At 55.3% G+C, this 23,209-nt stretch overlaps 8 protein-coding genes across 8 annotated transcripts; 3 read left to right on the top strand and 5 right to left on the bottom strand.

Moving 5' to 3' along the window:
* Positions 1-1,373: 1,373 nt before the first annotated feature.
* On the bottom strand, positions 1,374-3,075 carry CH63R_02551 (RNA recognition motif containing protein; the record flags this gene model as incomplete). Its single annotated transcript, XM_018297526.1, has 7 exons — positions 1,374-1,596; positions 1,655-1,908; positions 1,963-2,487; positions 2,560-2,612; positions 2,696-2,786; positions 2,886-2,895; positions 3,011-3,075. 7 exons carry the CDS (start codon positions 3,073-3,075, stop codon positions 1,374-1,376), a joined length of 1,221 nt encoding a protein of 406 aa, XP_018162342.1.
* Positions 3,076-6,339: 3,264 nt separating this feature from the next.
* On the top strand, positions 6,340-7,277 carry CH63R_02552 (uncharacterized protein; the record flags this gene model as incomplete). Its single annotated transcript, XM_018297527.1, has 2 exons — positions 6,340-6,460; positions 6,538-7,277. 2 exons carry the CDS (start codon positions 6,340-6,342, stop codon positions 7,275-7,277), a joined length of 861 nt encoding a protein of 286 aa, XP_018162343.1.
* Positions 7,278-7,565: 288 nt separating this feature from the next.
* Positions 7,566-9,060, bottom strand: CH63R_02553 (Cyclin-dependent kinase g-1; the record flags this gene model as incomplete). The annotated part of the gene is made up of 2 exons (XM_018297528.1): positions 7,566-8,412; positions 8,477-9,060. 2 exons carry the CDS (start codon positions 9,058-9,060, stop codon positions 7,566-7,568), a joined length of 1,431 nt encoding a protein of 476 aa, XP_018162344.1.
* Positions 9,061-9,759: 699 nt separating this feature from the next.
* CH63R_02554 (Duf185 domain-containing protein) lies at positions 9,760-11,524 on the top strand (the record flags this gene model as incomplete). The annotated part of the gene is made up of 4 exons (XM_018297529.1): positions 9,760-9,975; positions 10,039-10,308; positions 10,369-10,573; positions 10,638-11,524. The coding sequence occupies 4 exons, from the start codon at positions 9,760-9,762 to the stop codon at positions 11,522-11,524; spliced, it is 1,578 nt and encodes a 525-aa protein (XP_018162345.1).
* Positions 11,525-11,804: 280 nt separating this feature from the next.
* Positions 11,805-13,846, bottom strand: CH63R_02555 (Integral membrane protein; the record flags this gene model as incomplete). The annotated part of the gene is made up of 8 exons (XM_018297530.1): positions 11,805-12,463; positions 12,515-12,757; positions 12,811-12,885; positions 12,935-12,975; positions 13,030-13,352; positions 13,420-13,586; positions 13,663-13,696; positions 13,775-13,846. 8 exons carry the CDS (start codon positions 13,844-13,846, stop codon positions 11,805-11,807), a joined length of 1,614 nt encoding a protein of 537 aa, XP_018162346.1.
* Positions 13,847-14,788: 942 nt separating this feature from the next.
* CH63R_02556 (Peptidyl-prolyl cis-trans isomerase-like 2) lies at positions 14,789-16,498 on the top strand (the record flags this gene model as incomplete). The annotated part of the gene is made up of 1 exon (XM_018297531.1): positions 14,789-16,498. One exon carries the CDS (start codon positions 14,789-14,791, stop codon positions 16,496-16,498), a length of 1,710 nt encoding a protein of 569 aa, XP_018162347.1.
* Positions 16,499-16,705: 207 nt separating this feature from the next.
* On the bottom strand, positions 16,706-18,878 carry CH63R_02557 (C6 finger domain-containing protein; the record flags this gene model as incomplete). Its single annotated transcript, XM_018297532.1, has 2 exons — positions 16,706-18,637; positions 18,819-18,878. 2 exons carry the CDS (start codon positions 18,876-18,878, stop codon positions 16,706-16,708), a joined length of 1,992 nt encoding a protein of 663 aa, XP_018162348.1.
* A 2,150-nt stretch (positions 18,879-21,028) lies between these two features.
* On the bottom strand, positions 21,029-22,201 carry CH63R_02558 (Glucanase B; the record flags this gene model as incomplete). Its single annotated transcript, XM_018297533.1, has 1 exon — positions 21,029-22,201. One exon carries the CDS (start codon positions 22,199-22,201, stop codon positions 21,029-21,031), a length of 1,173 nt encoding a protein of 390 aa, XP_018162349.1.
* Positions 22,202-23,209: the final 1,008 nt, after the last annotated feature.

Consider the following 23,209-nt stretch of genomic DNA (forward strand, 5'->3'; position numbering starts at 1 on the left):
TGATCCCCTTCATGAGGGAGAAGAAGTCGAGCGCCATCGTCAACATCGCCAGCACGGCCGGGACCTCGGGGGCCGTGGATGGATTGCGTAGACGTGTAGCAAGGACGGCTTGGTTCGTGAGGCCTCTCCCCTTTTCGACTTGCAAAGCTTCAGTCCAAGCCCAGCCGGGGCGGGGGTTCGGCAAGAAACATCGGACGGACCATTGACTCAAGCCATGGATCGGGGCAACCAACGTGGCCTGGCGCTTCCGCAAGGAAGGCATCCGATGCAACACCGTGTTGCCTGGCGCCGTAGACTTGAGGATCGGAAAGGCCATCGTGGCGGGCCATGGGGATGAGTAAGACGCCGAGGCCTACGCGCAGGCTTCCGAGTCGGCGACCAACATCACATCGCCCGAGGTCTCCCAGAGCGTGGTGTTCCTGGCGACGGATCAGACGCGAACGATCAACGGGGTCAGTCTACCTATATCGGCCAGGCGTGGAATGTCGTCTGACATTCGAGGCGTTTGCCTGGAACAAGCGTCCGATGTCTGATTCCAGGGCTTGTGTCTCTCTGTTGTTCTTGATAGTTGGAAGGCTGCTTAAATTTGTACTTTGACTGCATGTGCCCAATGCGCATTTGCTCGTACGGTTTGTGGCATATCATACCGAGCATCATGGGAGACTGCAGATATCGTATGATGTCGACTGCTTTTTGGGGGACGGAAAGTAATTGTATAGGTACGTGAGGTCGGTGCTGGAAAAGTGGCTGAGGGCCAGAATTTTCCTCTTTCCGATGATTCTGAATATATCTCCTAAGATTACATGGCTCTGGAATACTGAAGGGATATTTGCAAAGCCTCAATGTCTTGGATGAGGGACACGTGTGCTCGCAGAAAAGGGAGGCGAATGAAAAGGCTGCAGGAGCAGCAAATCCCAAGCAGGCCTTCAGTGTCCCTCACAGATGCACTGGCAAGGAGATTCATGGCATGTTAGCTGCTCTGACAGGAAGAATGGTAAGCATGGAGGAAGAAGGGCATATTCGACTGCCTTCGTCGTCTTGTAGCTTACCGGACGGATGTAGCAAGATGTGGAGGATGGATAATAGGAATCGTATCAAAGTACCTTGCTACGTAGGGGTCGACTAAGTGTTTGCCCTCACGCACATCCCAGTAGGCGAAACATAAAACAAATGAAGTTGTGCCTTGCAAAGCAAACCAAATTGCACACTCAATCACTAGGGTATTCCCAACTCCGTCCCCCACCTCGACGTGATGGACGTCCCTAAACTCGGCGAAGCCCCCATGGCTTTGAAGAGATCAAAACATGCTGACAGTGTCCGTCTTCTAGTACAACGCCGAGCGTTTAGACTGATCTCGAAGGAGCACTATATCGTCAAACCATAATGTCCACTGAAGCTCGCAGGTGAAACTCTAGTGGTATATTCTCATCGTCGTCATCGTTGCCGTCAAGTTTCAAGACTTCGAAGCGGTTCGGCATATTGCTCAAGGTGCGTTTGTGTGGAAGAGTATGGGACTGAGCCCGGTGAGTCTGAGTAACCCCCAGGGGCTGGGCACATTCGTCGACGTCCCATTCGACCTTGGACCCCTTGTATTTCCTACATGATGTCAGCTTCCAATTACTCATACAGATACAAAGTAAGCACATCAACGTACAGCCGACTCATCATGCAGGTTCGCGCGAACATAGCATTGTGAACTGAGTTGGTGTTGATGTGACAGTTACCGTTGTTGAAGTTTACTCGAATAACAATCAAGTTGTGAATATGCTCCAGATCATCGCGAATGCCTTCTTCGGTGAGCTTCGGGTCGCACCGTCGGACGACAAGGTTACGCGTAGCGCCGATTCCGACCTTGCTCGCAACGTGGCCTGGGAGGGTAAACTGTCGATCGCACCATCGGATATCGACCTGATATGCTGGTCAGATTTTTAACACTTGTAATCTTGCAGTGTGAATACGGACCCGTTTGTGTCTGATGTACAGATCGTGGCGCCCAGCATGCTCTAAGAATGCTTTGGCGTCTGTTCCGTGCAGGAACGATACCTGGGCAGAGCGGTCGTGGGCTCTCAGAAAGATATCCAGCAGCTGGCCCCCTCGAATAACACCCGTGATATCGGAGTGTGTTGTGCCTTCGGCAAGGTTCGACATCAAAACGGTTCTTGTAGCGATTCTCTCAAGCTGCGGCCGAACAGGCAACTGTACTTCTTGGTGAGTGAAGCCATGATCGGTCTCGGTGGGAGATACTGTCGTCTCAGCCATGTCGCGTGCGTCGGGTTCGGCATCGGCCCAGTCCTGCTTGACAGGCTGATGAACGGTAAAATTTCCGCCGTGATGGCCATACTCGGGGTTCCGCACAGCGACGGCGGCTGGCTTGCGAGGCTGGTTGGTCCGATGTTGAGTGAAGTTCTGAGAAGTTCCTGAAGCGGGAGCACCCGCCCGCTGCTCAGCAGCGTCTTCGTCCCAGTTGGATTCATCACTGGTCAAGACCTAGGTACACATAAATGTCCATCACTTACTCAAGGGTCATTGACCGGGGCACGATGTGGGGCCCCGACTTACAGCAAGGGTCTCTTCAGATACACCTCCTCGCAAGAGGTTGCGGCGTAAGTTTGCTTGTCAAAGGTCAGCAACCGACAGAAATTCCCGAAATCATTACATCAGGGGGCTGCGTATCAAACTTGTAACGGGATCATACCGAATTCCCGAACAGTCTTGACAAGGGTGTCATACTCGGCGCGGGCGATGGTGAGGGTAGGGTGGGATGAATGAGCCTCTGTCTCGGCGTTCTATGTGGCAACACAGCCCATGTCAGCTTTCGGATGCCGCAGAGACAAGGGAAAGAAGATAGTATCAACGAGATGATATTGTAATATTGTAAGACGCACAAACTGAGCCCTGCGCAAATGGTCAGCTTCCTCCAAGTAATGTCACCAGCCTCACTTGCAATAGCTCGAATGCTAGCGCGGGCCAGGTGCAAGTGGGATGTAGGTAGGTAGTGGTTAGGTTTTACCTTCTGATGAGTGTATCGAGATAAGTGCGGTCGATGGAGACCGTGGTGCCGACGGACGACGCCATGACTTTCGCGCACAAAGCCAACGAAAAAAAGGGTTGGTTGAACTTGTGAAATGGCGAAGTTGTTGGCTGCGCGATTGTGAAGTGTCGGAGGCACTAACACCACTCTCCAGCCCAGGTGAAGCAGGCACCTGGAGGGCGTACCTTGACTTGGCAAGCTGGAAGGAGCTTTTATCGCGTTATCGATACGCTCATCACACGTCAAAAGTTGATAAGGTAGGTAGGTATCGAACCATTCGCGGGATCCACTTGTACAGCTGGCTCCACTTAAGGTCGTGTTGAGTTCAGCAATCCAGGCCATTTCCCAGCGGCGGAAGTGATGCCCGGTGGCCCCTGAGACGGCACGTCACCCGACGGGAAGGCTCAAGTCATCCAAACTCGTCTTTTGTTCCTCCCCAAACTCAATATCGAGGCATGACGGACGACTTGACATGAGACAAAAGGAGATCCCTGGATTTGTTTGAAGATCTTCACTTGGGCAGCAGCCTACCAATTATAGTACTCTCGCCCAGTCGGCCATTGTTCAAGAGGTTCCTTCTTACAACCGGCACTGATTAACAGAACGTAAGAGGACAACTGTCTGGAGAATGCTCCCCCGCAAAGTCCGACCACTTGCCCTATCATGCAAACATTTGAACTGGGATTGCAAAGACTCTCGTGTCACAATGTAGTGATGCATCGATCGGGTTCTCTTCCAACGGGTATATAGTCTGTCAGTTCGGGGGCTCCACTCTACTCTTGTATCGGGAATGACAGCGATGAAGGAGCTCGCACCTGCAATCTTGATTAGTCTCATAGCGTATTAAAAAGGGATGGAACAAGTTGATTGACCTGCAGCTTTCGGGCATTCTCAAGCCTAAGACTATAGTGCCTGAGACCATAGTGACTCCCTCCTCCTCTAAGGGCCCTTTGCCCTTACGCATCACAGGCTGTCCCTCCTCCCACACATCTGCATGTCTCGGAGAACGGCAACGCCATCTAAAAAGCATACAGTCGTCATTATACCCGGCTTCTCAGCCAACTTATGAAGTGTAGTTCGTGTTGGGCGAGTGAGGTTTCGCAGAAGTTCCGCAGAGAGGGACTGTTTCAACGTAGGAAAAGCGTTTGTCGCACAGAACTGGGAGTTCCTAGCGACGAGTGGAACAGTCTCCATCTCGGCTCGACGTCGATCTCGCCGGGGCGGGGATCACTATGAGATTTCGGTTGAAGCCATGGGTTACACTACGCCCAATATCATGAAGGCACCGGGATTTGCGACGGCCCAAGTACACTACGAAGATGAGCAATGCATGATGCGCCCCCAGAACCTGCTATGCAGGTGGGCCACGACCACCTCATGTTACTCTGTGCAATGCTCTGCATAACTGGCGCCAGTCGGGACATCCGAGTCAAATGGATACGATTATTCGGGCAAAGAAAGAATGGATGACTCTTGGATGGGTGTCACGGGTCACGAGCAATTAGAGTCCGAGACGGAAGGCGTATCTGCACGAGTGGGAAGCCGTGAGGAGATCCGGTGTTTACATTCCTTGGCCAAGAAGAGCCCCGACGATGGGAAACTGCGGCAATCAACCCTCCACCCGAGCGAAGATAAAAGTTGATGGCCTCCTCAATGTGAGAGGTGGATTGAAACGGCTGACTATCGATCGGCCTCGCCTCGGTCTCATCATTGATTGAATCTGTGGAGGCGCGTGAGTCCTAGTAAATTATTTTTAGAGGAGCGGGAGGTCAACACGAGCGAGGGGTGATGGATTAGTGGGCACTGGGCAGCGCCGTGAGTGGAGGACGCAGGAAAGAATACGATGCACAGGGTGGGTCCTGCCTGCTCGACCCGACGACGCACCACCAGGTCCCCAAGCCTCGTCTTTGTATTCCTCCGGGTACCTGAGGTGCCCTAACAGCCAACATGCGCCCAGCGCGCATTGTGCCAATCTTTGTTTAGCCACTCGAGTTTCCCTGGGGGGGATGGGTGGGCAGCTGACTAGTCCACTGGTCAACGGCTGCAGCCCCTCGTTGAGAAGGCGGCGTGGCGCGTTGTCTCGAGCAGCTAAGAAGGATGCGGACGTTTTGGGTGGCGCGGAGGGAGGCCGGAGAAGGGCCATGGCAGCCGAGTGCGCTAAAGACTCGGAGCTTTGGCGTTGGTTGGATGGGAGGACATGATGAGGACAAGACACGAGGTTGGTATTGGGCAGTGTCGGTAGGTAGGATGGTATGATGTCCTCTTTTTATGCCTGGCTATGTTTCTGTGCAAAATGCAGCTTCCTCTCTTCGTCAGTATTTTTCTCCAGTTCCTAGCTAATGCTTGTAAGTTTACCGCTTAAAGTTTCTACTGACTGGTCCGATGTCCCTTTTTCCAGCCCGGGCTGGGCTGTGCCATCCCATAATCCTTTACCTACGTAAGGTAGGTAGGCTCGCATTGGTGCGTACCCCAGCAAGCTCCGCCCCTGTTCTTTTGCAGACTCCAGAATGCTTCCGCCCTGCATATCCTTCTGATTTTGCGTTGTATTTTTTTTGCCATGGTCTCGTCGTAGCACGAGCTCTCTCGTCTTGCCTGGTTTCCCCCCCTGTGACACGGAGTGCCACCTATTCTTACCAAGATACCTACTGAGGGTGATAAAGTGACCTACATGCTTAGTTCGGGGACGCCTTGGTTGTTGTGGACCCACCAAACCTAATCAATCGGGGCCCATCCGCGTTCCCTCCTGAGCGTGCAAACCCGCCCCGAATTTCTCCCATTCCAGCGCCTCCTTGCCCTTCTTCCGCTCTCTGATCTCTACCACACCTTTCCTCTTCCCACCTCATTTGATTTGCTTCCCAGCAGCAATCCGACCGACGCCCTTTATTTTCCACGCCCGTTTCCCGTTGTTTTAACCCGCATCATCGACACTCGCTTAAGCCAGAAAACCACCGTTCGTTTAACTGTTGCTATTGAAAGAGGAGGATATTTGAAGTGGAAAGAAAAAACCAATAGCTACGTTCTGAAGGGCGGCTGGTAGTCAACACCACTCACACCAGGCATTGTTGTTGCGAATTTCCACGGCGGAAAAAAAAAGGGGTGGCCGCACCTCGACCCAGCCCTATCGCCCTTGACAACCCAACAACAATTCGAACTTTGCAACCAGACAAAATACCATTCTCTCGATCAACTTCACTTGCTTGTTGCCGGATTTCGATCAGTTAAAGACGACATAATCTTGCCCGGAAACCGGCCCACCTCCCTCCAGCGTTCCCTCGAATCTCTAGGAACTCACTTCCTCCCTCGTAATCATGAAGGCTGCTCAATCACTCGCTCTTGGCCTCGCCGTTCTCGCTCCCCTAGCTTCTGCTTGGCCTAAATGGCTTCCGGATGTCGATGCCCTGGTTGTGCGCCAGAACGACGAATCTTCCGGTATGTCGTGAGACGTTGCCTTGGTACCGCCGGCAATCCGATGCCTGTGGATCAACATGGCTAACCTTACTTACCAGCACCCGCCGCAACTGAGACCCCCGCCTCCAGAACAGGGGCCACGGCAACACCAACTGCCACGGGGACCGCAGAGGGAACGAGGACCGGCGGTGCGAGGACCACTAACCTCAACACTGCTCAGGGTTCTACTGGGACAGGCACAGCGAGAGGTACACAGACGGGTACTGGCACCAGGACCGGCACCGGCCAGTCCAAGTCGACTGCCTTCGACGAAACGGATCCCCAGGGTTCTGTTGTCATGATTACACCCGCAGCCACGGCACAGTCTATCAACTTGTACAAAATCGGAGACTTTGTCACCTGGGGATGGAACTACACGAACCTCCAGGCTACGCCCACCGCCATCGACGTCCTCGTTTCCTGCTCTTCCATGGCCCAGACCTGGACGCTCACCCAAAACATGAGTTTCGCCCAGCCCGCCTCTTTCACCTGGGACTCGAGCGTGCAGAAGACCGACGCCTCGGCGCCGCTGCGCAACGACGAGTACACCCTTGTCATTTACGATGCTGAATCGAGCGTCAGTGCAACTGCTGCCGCCGGCTACTTGGGCGTCTCCAACAGCTTCAAGTTCGGCATGTACTTGCCCCAAGAATACAAGCCTCTGAACGAGTGGAACTGCGCAGTTTGCAAGTCGGCGGCGCCCTCTTTGAACAGCAAGGCAATTGGTATGGCTGTGGGCATGAGCATGGTCACCGTCGCCAGCTTTACGTGGTTCGTAGCGGGACTCGGCATGTTTTAACGACTTGCTCTAATGACGAAATTTCCCATCTGTAATCTTTGGATTAAACATTTCTTTATTTTATCCCTCAGGGGAGGAGGGTTTTATCACAAGAGCGAGGAGACGAATTGAGCGGTAATCATTCACGGCGGTCATTCACACAAGGGCGGCGTTACATGTCGAAGCATGGTCGGGTAAAATTTGACACCCATATATAGGTTAACTCGGATGTTCATGAGTTGTCTTGATATATAGCTTAATTGACGACACTGGCCGACAGCATGGTCATATGAACCATTTTTGTATCGTCTACACCATGCGCAGGGAGAAGCCGCCGCCCCTCTCCTCCTTGTCTCTCCCTTGAAAGATGCCGCTAAAGTCAACGTCACCCAGCTCAACAGCGTTTTGACCGCGGATAGGGGCGTTTGGCTCATGTCGTCTTCTCCTCTCCTGGCCCGCTTTGCTGGGGAAGGTCGGGAACATGCCCTCCTTTTTAGGCTTCGGATCCTCCCTAAAGTACTTGTGTTCCAACATCTCCTTGGCTGACGGCCTTGAGTCTGGATTCAGGGACAGCAGGTCATTCAGCAACGCGCACCCAGCATTCGTCAACGTCGTGAACTTGGTCCGGATTACGGATCCCGTGACCAGCGATGTCTTAGGAAAACGCAACGAGCGCGCGTTGGGCAGGCTCCGGAACGACGGCCACGACTCCTGCGTGGGCACACCGCAGAGCTCAAAGATCTTGGTCACCTGGTCGACCTCATTGGTGCCTTGCAGCAGGGGTTCGCGTGTGAGCAGCTCGCCAAAGATGCAGCCGACGCTCCACATATCGACGGCGCGACCGTAAGCTCGCGCGCCGAGGAGCAGCTCTGGCGAGCGATACCACAGGGTCACGACGAGCTGCGTCAGTTTCGGCGGGGGGTCGCCGACATACCGCGCCATGCCGAAGTCGGCGATTTTAAGCTGACCACGGTTGTTGAGCAGCAGGTTCGACGTCTTGAGATCGCGGTGGAGGACCCAGTTGTCGTGGAGGTACGCAACGCCCGCCGTCAGCTGCCGGAGCAGTGTCTTGACTTCGGACAGGAGGAAGGGCTCGGGCATATCTTCTAGTATGCTCTTAAGGTCGTGTTCCACGAATTCTAGTACAAGGAATATGCTGTGGTGCAGACGTTAGCATATACCAACCAGTCCAATTTCATGCGGATACCTCAGTCACGGACTTTTCAATCTTTGACGTGTCGTCTCCTACCACAACCTCTTCCAGATTGACGATGTTGCGGTGACTGGAGTCGCGCAGTATCTGTATCTCCCGCAGGCCTGTCACCGGTAACCCGTTGCGGTCGCTCGGCTCGATCTTCAACCGCTTCAGCGCAACCACCTTGCCGCTCGCGGTCTCCTTCGCTCGCGACACCCATCCATACGTGCCCTCTTCGATGTCGTTGAGCTTGTCGTAGTTCTCCACGCTCCGGCACTTGCCCCAGCGGCCGAACGGGAAGCGCATGAGCCTCGCGGCGCCTTCTTTCTTGTCCAACGCATCATCCGCCGTGGCGGGTTCTCTCCCACTGTCTGCGTCCGGGGCGAACTTGCGTCGTTTCGCTGGCCGTGAGTCGCCATTTCCATCGTTGCCGCTCATGGAGCCATTATCGATACTCGCCCTCGTTTGTTGCGCTAATCGTTCCGCCTCGGCTACACGCGCCTTTTCGGCCTTGAGGCGCTTCTTCTCCTCCTTTTCCCGTTTGAGCTTGGCCTCTAGAGCGGCATCCTCCTCGCTGTCTGCCCATCTTGACTTTGCGTTGCTTGCCATTGCGATGGCGGCGTGCAGTGTTACCTCGCTGGGTATTGTGTTTTTCTCTTGACTCGGCCGAGGCGTGTTCCTGTACTTGTCGGTCGAGGCTACTTTTTTGTAAGATTGTGACGTGCTGTCGTCGTGGGTTATGTGACGGGGAAAATTGGACAGGAGCGAACCTCTGGACGCGCTGGAGTCGCAATGGCAAGTGACGGGGAGGTTGCAGGGATCACGCCAGGTGAGTTGCTCCGACTTTCTTTTTTTGGCCGCCCGGACGGAGCTCTCAACCCATGCTAATCGGTCTACTATGGTAAAGCGTACCTAGGTAGGTCGCTGTGCCCAAGGGCGAGGCCGTTATCTTATCTCGACCAGAAAAGCCGGGAGCTCTTCAGAAGCTTTTATTTCATTCCCCCGTTCCGTCTGGCCCGCGTTCGCGGGAAACGCAAGACCGGTGTCACAGAGCCGAAACGAAACGCGACGAACGATCCTTAAACCAACCCAAGCGAACATACCTCCCTACCGGCCCAGGCAAGCACATGCTGCGGCATCACCACATGCTAATGCGCTACTGAACACGATCCCATCCTTTTTTCGAAGAACCCGGCGATGGTCCCGACGACACGTGCATAAAAGCCTTGGAGTTTGCGCGCGGAGCAAACAAAGGAATAAGAGAACGAGAGTAACCATAAAGTGCATAAAAGAACAAAACATATAACGATGCAACGTCTACTTTCTCGACGAGCTCTGGCGGCTGGCCTGCGAGGGCTCACCGTGCCCCATGCCGCCGCGCCTTGCGCGGTTCGAGGGCATCCGACGGTGCAGGTGTCGAGGGGCTTCTCCTGGACTGTGTCGAGGTGGATGGAGGAAAACGAGAAGAAGGATGAGAGGAAATGGTCCACGCCGCTAGCAAAACAGTTGGCCGAGGCCATTTCGGTATGCGTCATGCACCTCTAGCCCTAGTTGTCAAGGGCCTATTCTGACATTCTGCCATACTAGATGACTGGCCCTGTTCCCCTTGCGAGCTATATGCGCATGTGTTTGACTGGCGATATCGACGGATACTACACGGGCCTGGCTGAGGAGAACAGGGACCAGTTCGGTTTGAAGGGTGACTTTATCACTTCGCCTGAGATCTCCCAGATATTCGGCGAGCTGATTGGCATCTGGTTCGTCACGGAGTGGTTGAGCCAGGGGAAGCCCAAACGAGGCGTGGAGCTCATCGAGGTCGGCCCCGGACGCGGTACACTGATGGACGATATGCTTCGTGTGAGTAAATAAATTGCAAGGATCACATGTGTTGATGGCAGATGGACTGATAACATACAGGCAATCCAGAACTTCAAAGACCTGGCGCAGAGTATCGACGCTATCTACATGGTAGAGGCGAGCCCCCAGCTGCGCGAGACGCAGAAGAACCTCCTCTGTGGCCTTGACGCGCCCATGACTGAGTCCAAGGTTGGCTACCACAGTGTTTGCAAATACACAAACGGTCCCATCGTCTGGACTGAGACCGTCAAGTCCATCCCGCAGAGTAAGCATGACCACGATGTATATGGACAAGAGCACGTATGCTGACAATAGTCCCGACGACACAGGCCCTGAGAAGATGCCCTTCATCGTAGCGCACGAGTTCTTCGATGCTCTCCCCATTCACGTCTTCCAGGCCGTGACCGTCCCTCCTCCACTACCCAAGGAGCCGGCCCCAAGAACTCCTGTTTCCAATAGACCTTCCCCTTCTGGTGAGACTAAGGGGCCCAAGGAGCCCACCGTCGAGTGGCGCGAGATGCTCGTCTCCCCGACCCCGCCAGACGCAGCACATGCGACTATGAACATTCCTAAATCCGAGCAGGGCGACCCGATTCCTGATTTCCAGATGACGCTCTCTTCGGGTCCCACTCGCCACTCGCGGTACCTCCCCGATACCTCGTCCCGCTACCGCCGCCTCAAGGCCACGGTCCCCAACGCCGTCATCGAGGTTTGCCCGGACGCCTCGCTCTATGCCGTCGACTTCGCCAGCCGCATCGGCGGCTCCGCGAAGCACCCCAAACCTCGGCCCTCGGGTGCCGCGCTGATCCTCGACTATGGCACGTCCGAAACCGTCCCCATCAACTCGCTCCGGGGCATCCGCCGCCATCGTCGCGTCAGCCCCTTTTCCAAGCCTGGTCTCGTGGACCTGAGCGCGGATGTCGACTTCACCGCCATCGCGGAGGAGGCGATGCGCGCGACTGAGGGCATCGAGGTCCACGGCCCTGTCGAACAGGGCGCGTTTCTGAGCCAGATGGGCATCAAGCAGCGTGCCGAGGTGCTCGCCCAGCTGCTCAGAGATAAACACCAATTCAAAAAGGCACAGGCCATCAATGAGGCCTGTGAGCGCCTCGTCGACCGCGGCCGCGGCGGAATGGGCAAGGTCTACAAGGCCATGGCGATCCTGCCTGAGAATAGCGGATTGCGACGACCCGTCGGCTTCGGCGGCGATATATAACAATGCCGCTGTATGTACTAGTACGATCAGATCACTTGTTGGACGATACCACTCAGATGCGACGAGGGGAGTGGGGTGGGGAGACGTGAAAAATAGACATCATTACTAGCAATCATGTGATTCGACATCCATCTCTAACAACGAAAAAAACTGTATCTCCTGGATGATGAGCCTAAGCGGACGACGCCAATGCCCTCTCTGGAGTGCATGCTGTTGTACATTGCAATTACACGACTGCTAACTTTTATCCAGTACCTGGAAAAACGAAGCCAGCCCTTCTCTATTTCTTTCCTACCAGCTTGGCGTCTTCCTCGTCGGAATCATCGGAGAATCTGTCGCCATCTTCTCCAACAGCGAAGATAGTCTCACCATCTAAAGACTCGCGCGGAATGTGTCTTTGCGGCTGTTGCTGGGGCATACTACTCGCGGGCGTAGCCGAAGAAGCGGTGTGACCTGCGAACTGGGAACCTGTGTTGTTGGCCTTTCCCAACTGAGCCTCCTCGTCATCGTCCGAATCGTCCGGCGCGCCGATGTCTGCCATTGTGAACGTGCCATCATCGTCCTGGGCAATCTCATCACTCATGGCGAAGCGTCTGTTGTTGGCGGTGGGTCTCCAAACGTAAGCGATGAAGGCCACATCGGCAAAGTAGACAAGGTTCAGCCAGCCGTCGAGGATGAACCATCTTGACTTCCAGTGAAAGGGGACGTAGTCGGGGTCGCTGACAGATGCAAAGCTGAAGCTGTTGAAGAAGAAGAAGCCAAAGATGACAAAAATACTGATCAGGATGCACCACCACAGCTTCCTGTACATGGCTTCCTTAGCATGCTGCTTGCGTTCACGCAGGTCCTTCAGCGTAAAGTTTAGAGAGTTCAGGGTCCACACGTAGAAGCCGGTCAGAGTGCCAGCAAGAGGGAGCACGATGAGTAGCACGAAGGGGCCTAGACAAGTCAGTTTGCGAAGACGTCCAAGTCAAGTGTACGGCAACCTACCAGCAGCATCCGGCGTAATCAGCAAGCTCGTGATTGCATACACGAGTCCAAAGATGAAGTGAGCGATCGCGAGCCAGCGCACCCAGATCATAGTGCGTCCAAGTGTGTGCTTCACAACTCCGTATCCCATACACACAATAAGCAGTAGGAAGAATGAGAACGAGTTACGTGCAGCATTCAGGATGGCAACTATGACCAGCAGCACCTTGGAGCCAATGTTTGCGCCATTCCGGTTGAGGTAGTCTGCACGTGTCAGTAGGCTTTTCTAGATCTAGCTCAGCTGCAAATCGCCTTACCATAGAAACCCCAAGTCATCAGCATCTCTACAACCAAGAAGATGAGAATGGCCGTGATGTAGTTTTGGACCGGCACTGTCGATAATTAGTCAAGTGTCTCCAAGCCCTGGAAGTTTTCACTTACAAATATCGTGTCGGTGCTGGTAGTATAAGAAACCCCAGAACCTGGGTAGGGTCAGCAAGGTTTAACGCGGCACAGAGTGAATTGGAATCCCATACACGGCAACCAGAGCATAGAGAATGGTGATCCCTCCGTAAAAAGGTAGCTTCGGGATTTGTGTTGCAGGCAGCTCGCCGTAAGCATTGCGGAACTCAACAACGGCAGTAAACTCGCCCGCAGAGAACTTGTCGGTCAGGACACAGTAGTATCCAGTCTTTCGAATCATGTATTTAGTCGTCTGCGGCTCTTTGAGATGGATGGCTTTCGTCTCGATCATGTTCTTCGACTTGGTGGTGGAATCTGGGTCAATGATAAACTTGCCAATGTCCGTCTGGTTACAGTAGTTCTTCTGGACATATGCGTCCTGGCAAATTCCGATTTTCTGCGTCAAGTCATTGTTAGTTGTCTGTGGTAGGCAACCCAAAACCGTACACAGGAGTGCGGCTTACGTTTTCAGCGTCTGGAGTTTCGCGAACACCGATCAAGTCCTCGTCCTTCCATTCGAAGATGACCAAGCTCACGATAGGATCCTGGTCGGCTGGAGCTTCCTTCGGGAGGAACATGACATTGATATAAGGGTCAACGGGGCCGCCCCAAGCGCTGCGACTGTACATGCCTGGTTCCAATTCCAAACTAGCATCAGCATAATGTCGCAAAGAAAACCAGCCATTGATTTGAATAGAACAACCCACCTGAGCATCTCTGTCTGTTCTCATCGGTTTGATCCTACGAGGACGGGGTTAATTCAGTTCTTCCGTCCCAAGCGGTAGGCTGTTGCCGATGGTTTCGGAACGGGAAACCAACCATCTTGACTTCCAGGGCACCAGCTGTCCAAAGGGACATGCCCAGGACAGAGGCACAGAGCCCGGCCTTCATCTTGATGATAGGTATGGTAGAGGAGGCGAGGAGGCAAGGCCGACGGATATACTTCTAAGGCTGGTGGTCCAATGGACGAAGTAGACGTTTCGTAGTCGCGGCGCAGGATGTCAGGGCTGAGGAGGTCGCTTTCTACGGCGATGTTACAGAGACGATGGTCGCATGGAGCATTCCGGAATCAAAGGAGGCTATGTGACAGGAGCCGTTAGTAGATTGGTACCAGCGGATCGTGGAATCGGTATTGGAGTCCGGCCAGGTCGGATACGTTGCACGGAGACGGTGTCGACGGGAGCTTGCGATCCCATCTGTGCCAGGCTGGCAGGCCGCAGACCTTTTGGGGGCGAAACTGGCAATGTGAGGGAGGGACGTGCCAAGCTCCCGGGCACGTATGCTTGCTGCAACTTAGGTAGAGGCTGGTGAGATTTCATTGGCTGTCGTAGCTAAGCCCACCTGGCTGGCCGAAGTACATAGTACCCGTGTAGGTCCTCTGGATGGGCCGCTAGCAAACGCAGGGTATTGGATTATTACCTACCTAGCGGAGTGATTCAGCGCTGACGTCCCCCCTTGCGTGGGCCTATCTACCAGGTAGGGGGGACTTCCTCCAGCTCCACTGAAACAAACTACCAGAGTTATCCTCTTACCGGCACGGCAGCCACGGCAGCCACCCCGTAGGAATGCAGGTGGCAGGCAGCTAGGTAGCTAGCTGGGTAGCTGGGTCCGTCCCGCTACAAGGAGCGTCTTGTCTTCCGCAGCGTCAGACAAACTTGGTGAAGAAGTCCCGTCGGGTTGCGTGAAAAAAACCTTGAACTGGTTTGTTCCACGGCAAGGCTGCGGCAGCACGGACTCGATCTCTACCTCGACCATCTTGCTCCGAAATACGCTCTGTTGCAAGTCAGCCTGGCCAATTTCTGCACACAACAAGCATAGCCGCGACAACCAACAATGGGCAAGAATACGGACAAACTCTACATCACCCACTCCGAGTGGTCGTCCTCGGACGCATACTCTGCCAGCGCCGGCGCCAATGTTAACGGACGCTCACGGCCAGGCTCGTTTCGCCGACTTCCCTTCAACTTTTGTGCTGCCAGCCTACAGCCGTTCAAGAACCCCGTATGTACTAAGGATGGAACCATTTTCGATGTCGAGGTCATCAGTTCCTGGCTGGACAAACACAACACCAATCCCGTGAACGGCGAGCCACTTGGCGCCAAAGACCTCATCAAACTCAACTTCGCCAGAAATGCGGGATCCGACTCGAGCAGCGCAGGCCTCAGCGACGGCCAGGGCGATTTGATCGACCCTGTTACCTTCAAGGTCTTCACGGACAACACCCACATCGTAGCGGTTCGGCACGGAAGCTACGCAAACGTTTTTGCTTGGGAAACCGTTGAGCGAATGAACATCAAGGCAAAGAACTGGCGAGACCTGGTCGACGACGTGGAGTTCACGAGAGCCGATATAATCACCCTGCAGGATCCCCAAAACGCCGCCAGCCGGGACTTGAGTCAGTTCAAGTTCTTAAAGGATGGCGAGGAGGCGATCCTTACCAAGGAGCAGGAGGAGGATCGGAAGAACGGCAATGTCAACATCGACGCATTGGGTCGCATCGGTGACAAGGTTTTGAGGGCGAAGGAGGCCGTCGAGAAGGCTCGCAGGGAACGCGGGGAAGGTGGCGACATCAATCGCACGTCCGGCGCCGTTATCAGGTCAGGATCCGCGGCACATCGCAAGTCCATGATCATGGAGAAGAAAGTCCCATCCAATGCCGCCGTCTACACAACTGGCAGAGCGGCCGCCAGTTTCACCAGCACAGGACTCACGCCCGAGACGAGCGGTGAAAGAGCACTGCTGACGGATGAAGAGTACATGCTCAAGCCGAAGCGAGTCAAGATTAAGGGCTACGCCCGCATTGAGACGAACCTCGGCGACCTGAATATCGAGCTCTACCCAGAGTATGCGCCTCGTGCGGTGTGGAATTTCACGAGACTCGCGCAGAAGGGCTACTACAAAGGCGTCACCTTCCACAGGAACATCAGAAACTTCATGCTTCAAGGGGGCGACCCCTCGGGTACGGGCAAAGGTGGGACTAGTATTTGGGGAAAGAACTTCCAAGACGAGTTCGATGGACCCTTAACACACGATGCTCGAGGTATCATCAGCATGGCCAACAAGGGCAAGAACACCAACTCTAGCCAGTTTTTCATCATCTACCGGCCAACGAAGCACCTGGACAACAAACACACGGTATTTGGCAAGGTTGTCGGCGGTCTGGACGTGCTGTCAAAGATGGAAGATGTTCCTACCGACGGATCCGACCGCCCGCTCAACAAGATTGTGATGAAGGAAGTGGTAGTATACTTGGATCCTTTTGAGGAGTTTTTAAAGGAGAAGAGCGAGACGGATAAACTAGAAAAGACCAAGCAGGCGATTGCACTGAGTGGCGGTACAGAAGACGACAAGACAACATGGACCGGCAAGCGGATCCGAGCCGACGGGACGATAGACAACGGAAGCGCAGGCGCCGGTGTGGGCAGGTATCTCAAGTCGCAGGAGAAGCCCACCACGGCTACGGATGCAGATCTTGATACCTGGGAGGAACCGGCCAAGAAGAAGACCAAGCGTGGCGGCTTCGGTAACTTTGACAACTGGTGAAAGCTTCACGGCCGCGGATTGAAACCGATTGTCCCAAGATCACGAGTCCAAATTTGGAATAAAATGAATGATACCCCCTCCAGTTTTATTGTACAGTTCCAAAGGTCGCCACAGGCAGGACAGTCCCAAGGCGAAACGTTGACTGCTGCATGCAGATGACAACTTATCACCCCCGGGTTCGCTTTACATGGGCGCTTCAGAAGAACTTCATAAAAGCAAGTCGAGTGGGATTTGCGTCTGTGGCATTCGATCCCAGTACACATCGGACCACGGGACGCACACCTCCTTGTCCCGCACCATGAGTGCTACCCCGCGTGCTTGCAGCAATCCCGACTCCTCGAGGATTGCTTGCAACCGTTCGACGACATACTTCTTGACCTCCTCCGTGCCGCACGACGATACGCCAACCAAGTACAACGGCCATACAATGGTGTTGCTTGCAGAAGCGAGTGTCATGAAGCGCTCGGCATTGTCGCTGCGACCTTTCATATGGGCCGGATCGTGCAAGGTCGGACCGTTGAAAACAACCGGGCGTCGTGTCGAGCCGTCTGCAGACGAGGGCGAAGGAGACGATGCGAACGTTGCCGGAGATGACACGATACGGACCGGCGCCTTCTTCGGCGTGATGACAGCTGTTGCCGAAGCGCCGCTTTCCGACATGGCGTCTCTGAAGTTGACAAGGCCAAAATGCTGAGGAACACTCGCTATCACTGTGTCTCGTAATCTCTCCAACAACTCGACGGATTTTGCCAGCTGCAATTTCGCTTCATACGGCCAGTCCATTATGTGGCGGTCGGGGAAGCACTTGATGATCTCCCCGATTAAGGTCTCGTGCACCATCATTCTGATGGATCGGACGCCGTTCCACGTTGAGGCCAGACCCAGAGTCGGATACACGTCGCAACGGTGACCATCGAAAACGGCTGGGTGGGGTGTCGAAAGCCTCACGGGTCGGTACTTCCAGTACTCTGGAAGCTCGGCAATGACGTCGGCAAATTCTTGGTCGACCTTTGTCAGCTGCTCTATAACATCAGCCGGCTGGCTGAGTAGTCCGCTGTTGATGTCGTATCGCAACTGCATGACCTTGTATATCGGGCCCGACAGTCGCCAGTTGGGATCCATCCCACCCGACAACATACCCAGCTGGTTCCGTAGCTCGATCAGGGGCTGCGGCATGGGCATGTCTTTCTGCATGCAGTTGATGAGGACGATCTGCGTGAGCATCACAAACATGCGAGCTCCCGCTCTTGTCATGAACTGCTTGAGGCCGCGCATCTTTGCCAGGGCAGATGCGCCGTTGATGTGGTTTTGCCATGCCCTAACCGTCTGGTTGCTGCGGCCACTGAGCATCTCGTACGTGCCTAAGATGAGGATGGACATCATGGTTGTGTCCTTGACCGCCTCGGCAGGGTTCCTCAAAGCATCGTTGGTCATTTGTAAAGCGGTGCCGTAGCTCCTGCGCGACCAATCCATCATCTTGGGGCACATGGTGAGATGGGACAGGCCGGCCAACCCGACAGCCGTCATGCTCGCCAATACCCCATCTACCTGTCGCTCAGGCAGTATGCTGGCCGGACGCCAGACGTCGAAGATGAAGTCGAAGTTCTGGTGGCAGGCGTTCTCGTCGACGGAGACATAGCGGGAGAAGAAGAAGGCCGTGCCGCGTTCTTGATATGATGGTGACAACGAATATAAGAGCGTTGCTTGCTGCGTCGTTGGCCAGGTCTCCTCCTCGGGGGAGGGCAACAGGCTGTCGTCGTCACCGTCGCTTTCGGAGGAAGAGGAGGCCCATCGAGCCTGGCGTGGTCGGTGCCTAAAGGTAACGTTCCGAGTCACCACGGCCAGAGGGCGAGGTGGATAGTGGCGACGCGCACCAGGTTTGACGGCTGGTCTGGGGCTCGGATCGGAGCTATTAGGGTCGGTGCTGGTGCCGGCTGGTGCCTTTTCAGACAGCTCGGCGCCCGGGGCTGTACTGGAAGCCTGCGGGTTCTTCAAGCGGCCTCGGGCTTTTGTTTTGGCGGCTTTCTTGATGACATGGGAGCTCTCGTCCCGGAACATCAGGTCGACGATGTTTCGATAGCCGGGACATTCTTGCTGGCGCTTCTCACACTGGCCGCAGCCGGGCTCCTTTTGGTCACACTGTCGGCAATAGGCACAAACACTGTTAGCCCGAAGTCAAAGAATCAAAATGATGCAAAAGCCCGAAATCCGCCTGTTTGTTTGCATGTGTCTCAAGAGAGGGGGGCATCAACCATGAGGAAGAAAAATGACCACAGACTCAGTCTCGTCCAGGACTTTGTGCAGCCGAATGTGGACGTACCCTGATCTTTCGTTCGCGGCAGCTGGAACAGCCCTTGGAAGGCTTGCCACAGTACACCATGTTGTACAGCCAGAAGATTGGTTCACGAATGACCAGTGGGCCGATGAGACGAGGAAGAGGAGAACAAGACGTTCGAAACACGCAGCTGTGTTAGAAGCCAGCCCAGGTAGTGATATGGATCGCTTGCTATAGGTGACATGATCTGATCAGATCAAGGCACTGGATCTCGCCCGTTTATGCAACGGTAATCGGAGCGGGGGGGGGGGGGGCTGTGAAGCCAAGACAAACGGGCAGAAGAATCAATTTGGGGAGCAACCAACGGGCAGTCCGGTTCGAGAAGGGCACATCCTCCCAAGCGGGTGCGATCCCCCCCGTCGCTTTTCTTCGCCCTCCTTTGCGGAGTTAAGAATGCGAGATGACAGATTGGTAGGTGGGAGGGACCTAGATTTCCTTGATCTGTCGGTTGATCAGGAGTGATGTGACTTGAGGGCTCCAATTGGACGTTGAATATGTGAGTGGCACACCTTAGATCAAAGGACAGGGACAAGACAAGAGACGGAGGAGAGGGATTTGAGAAGCGAAAGGCGGGCTTGTGTGCATTATCGCCTCCGCAACACCGCGGCACCGCAGCAGCATCCTGTCATCATACCCCCCGGCTGCGCATCTTGGGCTCATCTAGGCCCTTTCGGAATAAACGGCCGACGGGGGGTGAGTGGCGGCGAGGGACTAGAACCCCTCGGAGAGAAGCTGCTCACACTACTGCAGTCACCACGGGCTGTGGTAAGCTCCGGAGGGGGTAGGGAGGGGCTACTGCTACCTAGTTGGAATTTTTGTTCATTTTAAATTGGTGTCTTTCCGTCCCCTGCTTCCAACGGTCGTGCAGTGAGGCAGGGGGGGCGGCGGCGCTCTTCCCGGATCCCCAAAGTCGAAACGAAACAGAACTTCTTCTCAGCAGCAAGCAGCGGCGCGCCCCGACCGGATTGCGCCTTTTTTTTTTTGTCTTTTCCTTTTTCTTCTTCTTCTTCCTTTTTAAACTGGGAAAGGGGAATGTTGTTGCTTGGGTGCTGTTTCTTGGCTCGTCACCTCCTTAATCGAATACACACCACTCTGGACAGCACCACGGCACACACACACACACACACACACACACCGCGTGCGCAGGCAAGATATAAGCCACGTCGAATCACATTTATGGTTGCCGAAAATACACGACGGGAATGGCTGCGGCAGTCGTACATTGGTTAGGTTCCCCAACTAGCGCAGCTGAGCCAAGATCGCGTTTTCGATGCCCGGCGCCTCCAACCATCTTTCGCAACCCCGTCCCCGCCAACCCAGTCCGATGAGGCCGTGTGTTGATGACAATTTACAAATACGTGGGTGGCCTGCATGACGCTTGCATGTTGCTGTTTTGATGCCTGCTGAAGGTGTCTGGTCGGGTATCCGTTGCCGCGGGACACCATGATCTGACAGGCCTGAATCTACCTGTCTCGCAACCTGTAGCTCTAGGGCGATAGCCTCAAGCTGCGCGTGCCATCACAGATGACACTGTAGAAGAGAGATGTAAATAAGAATCCGCTGTCTGGGTGCCCCTTATTGGACGAGGACGGAGGCCTCGTCATCAAAGACCAGGCCCGAGTTCACCTACCTGCATGCGCTGGCCTCCTTTCCAGGGGACCATGGTTTCTACCACTGGAAAACGGTATATAGTTCCTGTAGCAGGCACGGCACGGCACTTATATTGGGGTTCTCTACAGAGAAGCCCCGTTCTGTTCCGGACCGTCTTAGCTACGTATCTCAGTGAGCTTGGCCATTGCAGTGGGAAAAGTAACACCGGATGGATTGTGTCTTTCTGAGACAGACATCAACTAGGCCGGCGCCTTTGTGCGATGACGCTGGTATACCTGGCCGTTGCGAATTGGCATCCTGGATGAAGATGACGAACCAGGGGTGCACGTAGCCTTTCCCTCGGCGCCTTCGCCCAGCACACAAAGTGGTGGGATGTTCTCAAGTTCATGGGTATCAAAATTCACTGTGCACCTCCTGGCGCCTATCGACGCTAATCCAGGTTGTTCTGCTTACACCAACGGCCTCGCTCGAGGCTGACTACCTTGTCCTTGGGCAGTGCACATCGCGAAAGGTCTACTAATCACCCGGCACACGACCTCTCATGTTCCTAAAGCCTTCTTCGTTGTTCAGGCCCAGTCGCCTGTCTACAGCTCCTCTTGCACCGAAGCCGCGTTTCCCACGCCGCCGCCAATCCCGATCGTCAGAACCTTCGGGTTGGAGTCGAAGAGCGATCCGGACTGATCGGAACCGCTGGCCGGGCCCACGTCGTCGTAGGGGAACGCGTAGCCGCGGCCGTCGGGGCTGATCTCATGGCAGATGCGCGAGTAGTGGTTCGTCCGCGCATCCTTGTAATAATAGTTGGCCACGCTCTCCCCCTCGGGTTGCTGGTCGTTGACGAGCAGCGTCGACCGGTTGAAGGCCGCCGCGATGCGCGCCCCGATGGCGCCCATCTGGGCCTGGTTCTTGGGGTACCCGCCGAATGGCCCCGTGCTGCAGCTGAATATGTCTCGCGCGCTCGGCTTGGCGAACGACCCGACGTCGCCGAACGACAGCAGATTGTCGGAGCCTACGCGGCCCTTGACGTTGCCCCACTCGGCCTGCGTGTTGACCGTGAGATCGGCACCGCGGTACTTGTGCCAGACGGCGTCGACGTGGGGTTGGTAGTACCCCTGGAACAGGCCCGGCTGCATGACGATACCCGAATTGGGGCTGAGGGCGCGCAGGTTTGCCGACCCGTCGGGGGTGCGCACAATGAGCCTTGACCAGCCGGCGCTGTCGGCGGCGTCCTGGGCGCGGAGGCGGTCGCAGATGGCGTCGAGGGCGTCGGGCGGGAAGCCGGGCACGGTCGTCACCTTGCCGGCGTCGTTCTCGAGCGTCAGGGAGACGGGGATGCTGACGAAGTCGACGTACGAGATGTTGACAAACACCTGGAAGCTGTTGAAGGTAAACTCGCAGAAGCCCCAGTTGAGGTTGTAGTTGGGGTCGGTCGTGTTGGTGGCCGAGGGCTCCACCACGGCCGGGCCCGGGTTCAGGAGGAACTTGAGCGGGCCGTCCCGTGAGAACCAGATACGGCCGCCGGCGATCTGGGGGATCGTCACCATGCGCGTCGACCCCGGCGCGCCGAGGGAGATGGCGCAGTCCGTCTGCAGTGGCTGGAGGATGTCCGAGGGCGACGTCGGGTAGTAGCCCGTGATGCCGTCGGCCTGGAGGAGGAAGACGGCGTTATTCCGGTTGAGGTCCAGGCCGGTTACATGGGCGAAGGCGTTGGAGGAGCCTGTGTTGTTTTGGAGGACGATGTCGAGCGTTGGCCGAGTCATGGCGCCGGTTATTGGAAGAAATCTTGCAGTTGTGTGTTTGGGCCCGTCCGTGACGCTGGTCTACCGACTGCTTCCAAGTAAATGAATATATCCTTTCGTCGCTAGTTTCCGGGGAGATGGTCCGGGCCTTTTATCAAGAACAAGTCCGTCTCAAGTCCCTTGGCCTTTCGACGAGAATAAAGAAAGACGGACAACCCGAACGAGCGCAACTGACCGGGATGGCCATGTGCAGGTTTTCCCCGGACCCTCCCACCACCAAGTTTTCAAGATGGTGGCTCTTACTTTGCTGCCAACCACTACGATAATGGAGCATATGAGACGCGCAAGCATCTGGTGCACTGGACCCTCTACCTTCGTCGCAGAATGACGGAATGGACGACATGGTAACGCGGGACTAGTGGCGGCCCCGTCTCTTTTTGCCCGGTTTTTGGGGTTCGAGACTGGGAGGGGTGGGGACAACGGACGACTCTGGCATGGCAGGTCCAGAAAGTCCAAGAGTTGACCTGACGGCAAGTGATGGAGGTGTCTTGCGTTGGTCGTTGGACTGAGTGTAAGAAAGCAGAGCGTCTCCTCTTACGTCTCTCGGACAAAGTCAAGTTCGGCGGCGTGTCTGTCGACCCTAGGCGGACTTGCTTTACGGCCATGTCGGAGAGTAAGCCAGTCAGCTAGTCGCGGGCCTTTCTGTAGTCAAGACGGAAAATCCGGGGTAAAACGGTGTCCCGGCTCACATTACACATCACCCCCCCTCCCCCCTCCCTCCTTCATCTGCACAAAAGGCCCGGTAGCCTGGGTTTCGTTGGGATCACACGCCGAGGGTGGATGAGCAGAGACATGGAGGTGCGCTACGACGCTACAAGTGATTCCGGGGTAGCGACATGCCAGCACCTCCCAAGGTGCCGCGACGAGAGGCCAACAGCTTGTCGATCTCTTTGCGGCCATGTGGTCTCTGATCGATGTAGAAGGGGGCCAGCACGCATGGCTGCATTTCATGGGCTGTTGATGCCCCGC

This window comes from Colletotrichum higginsianum, chromosome 2, assembly GCF_001672515.1.
Source record: "Colletotrichum higginsianum IMI 349063 chromosome 2, whole genome shotgun sequence".
In the NCBI taxonomy this organism is placed as follows: Eukaryota; Fungi; Ascomycota; class Sordariomycetes; order Glomerellales; family Glomerellaceae; genus Colletotrichum; species Colletotrichum higginsianum.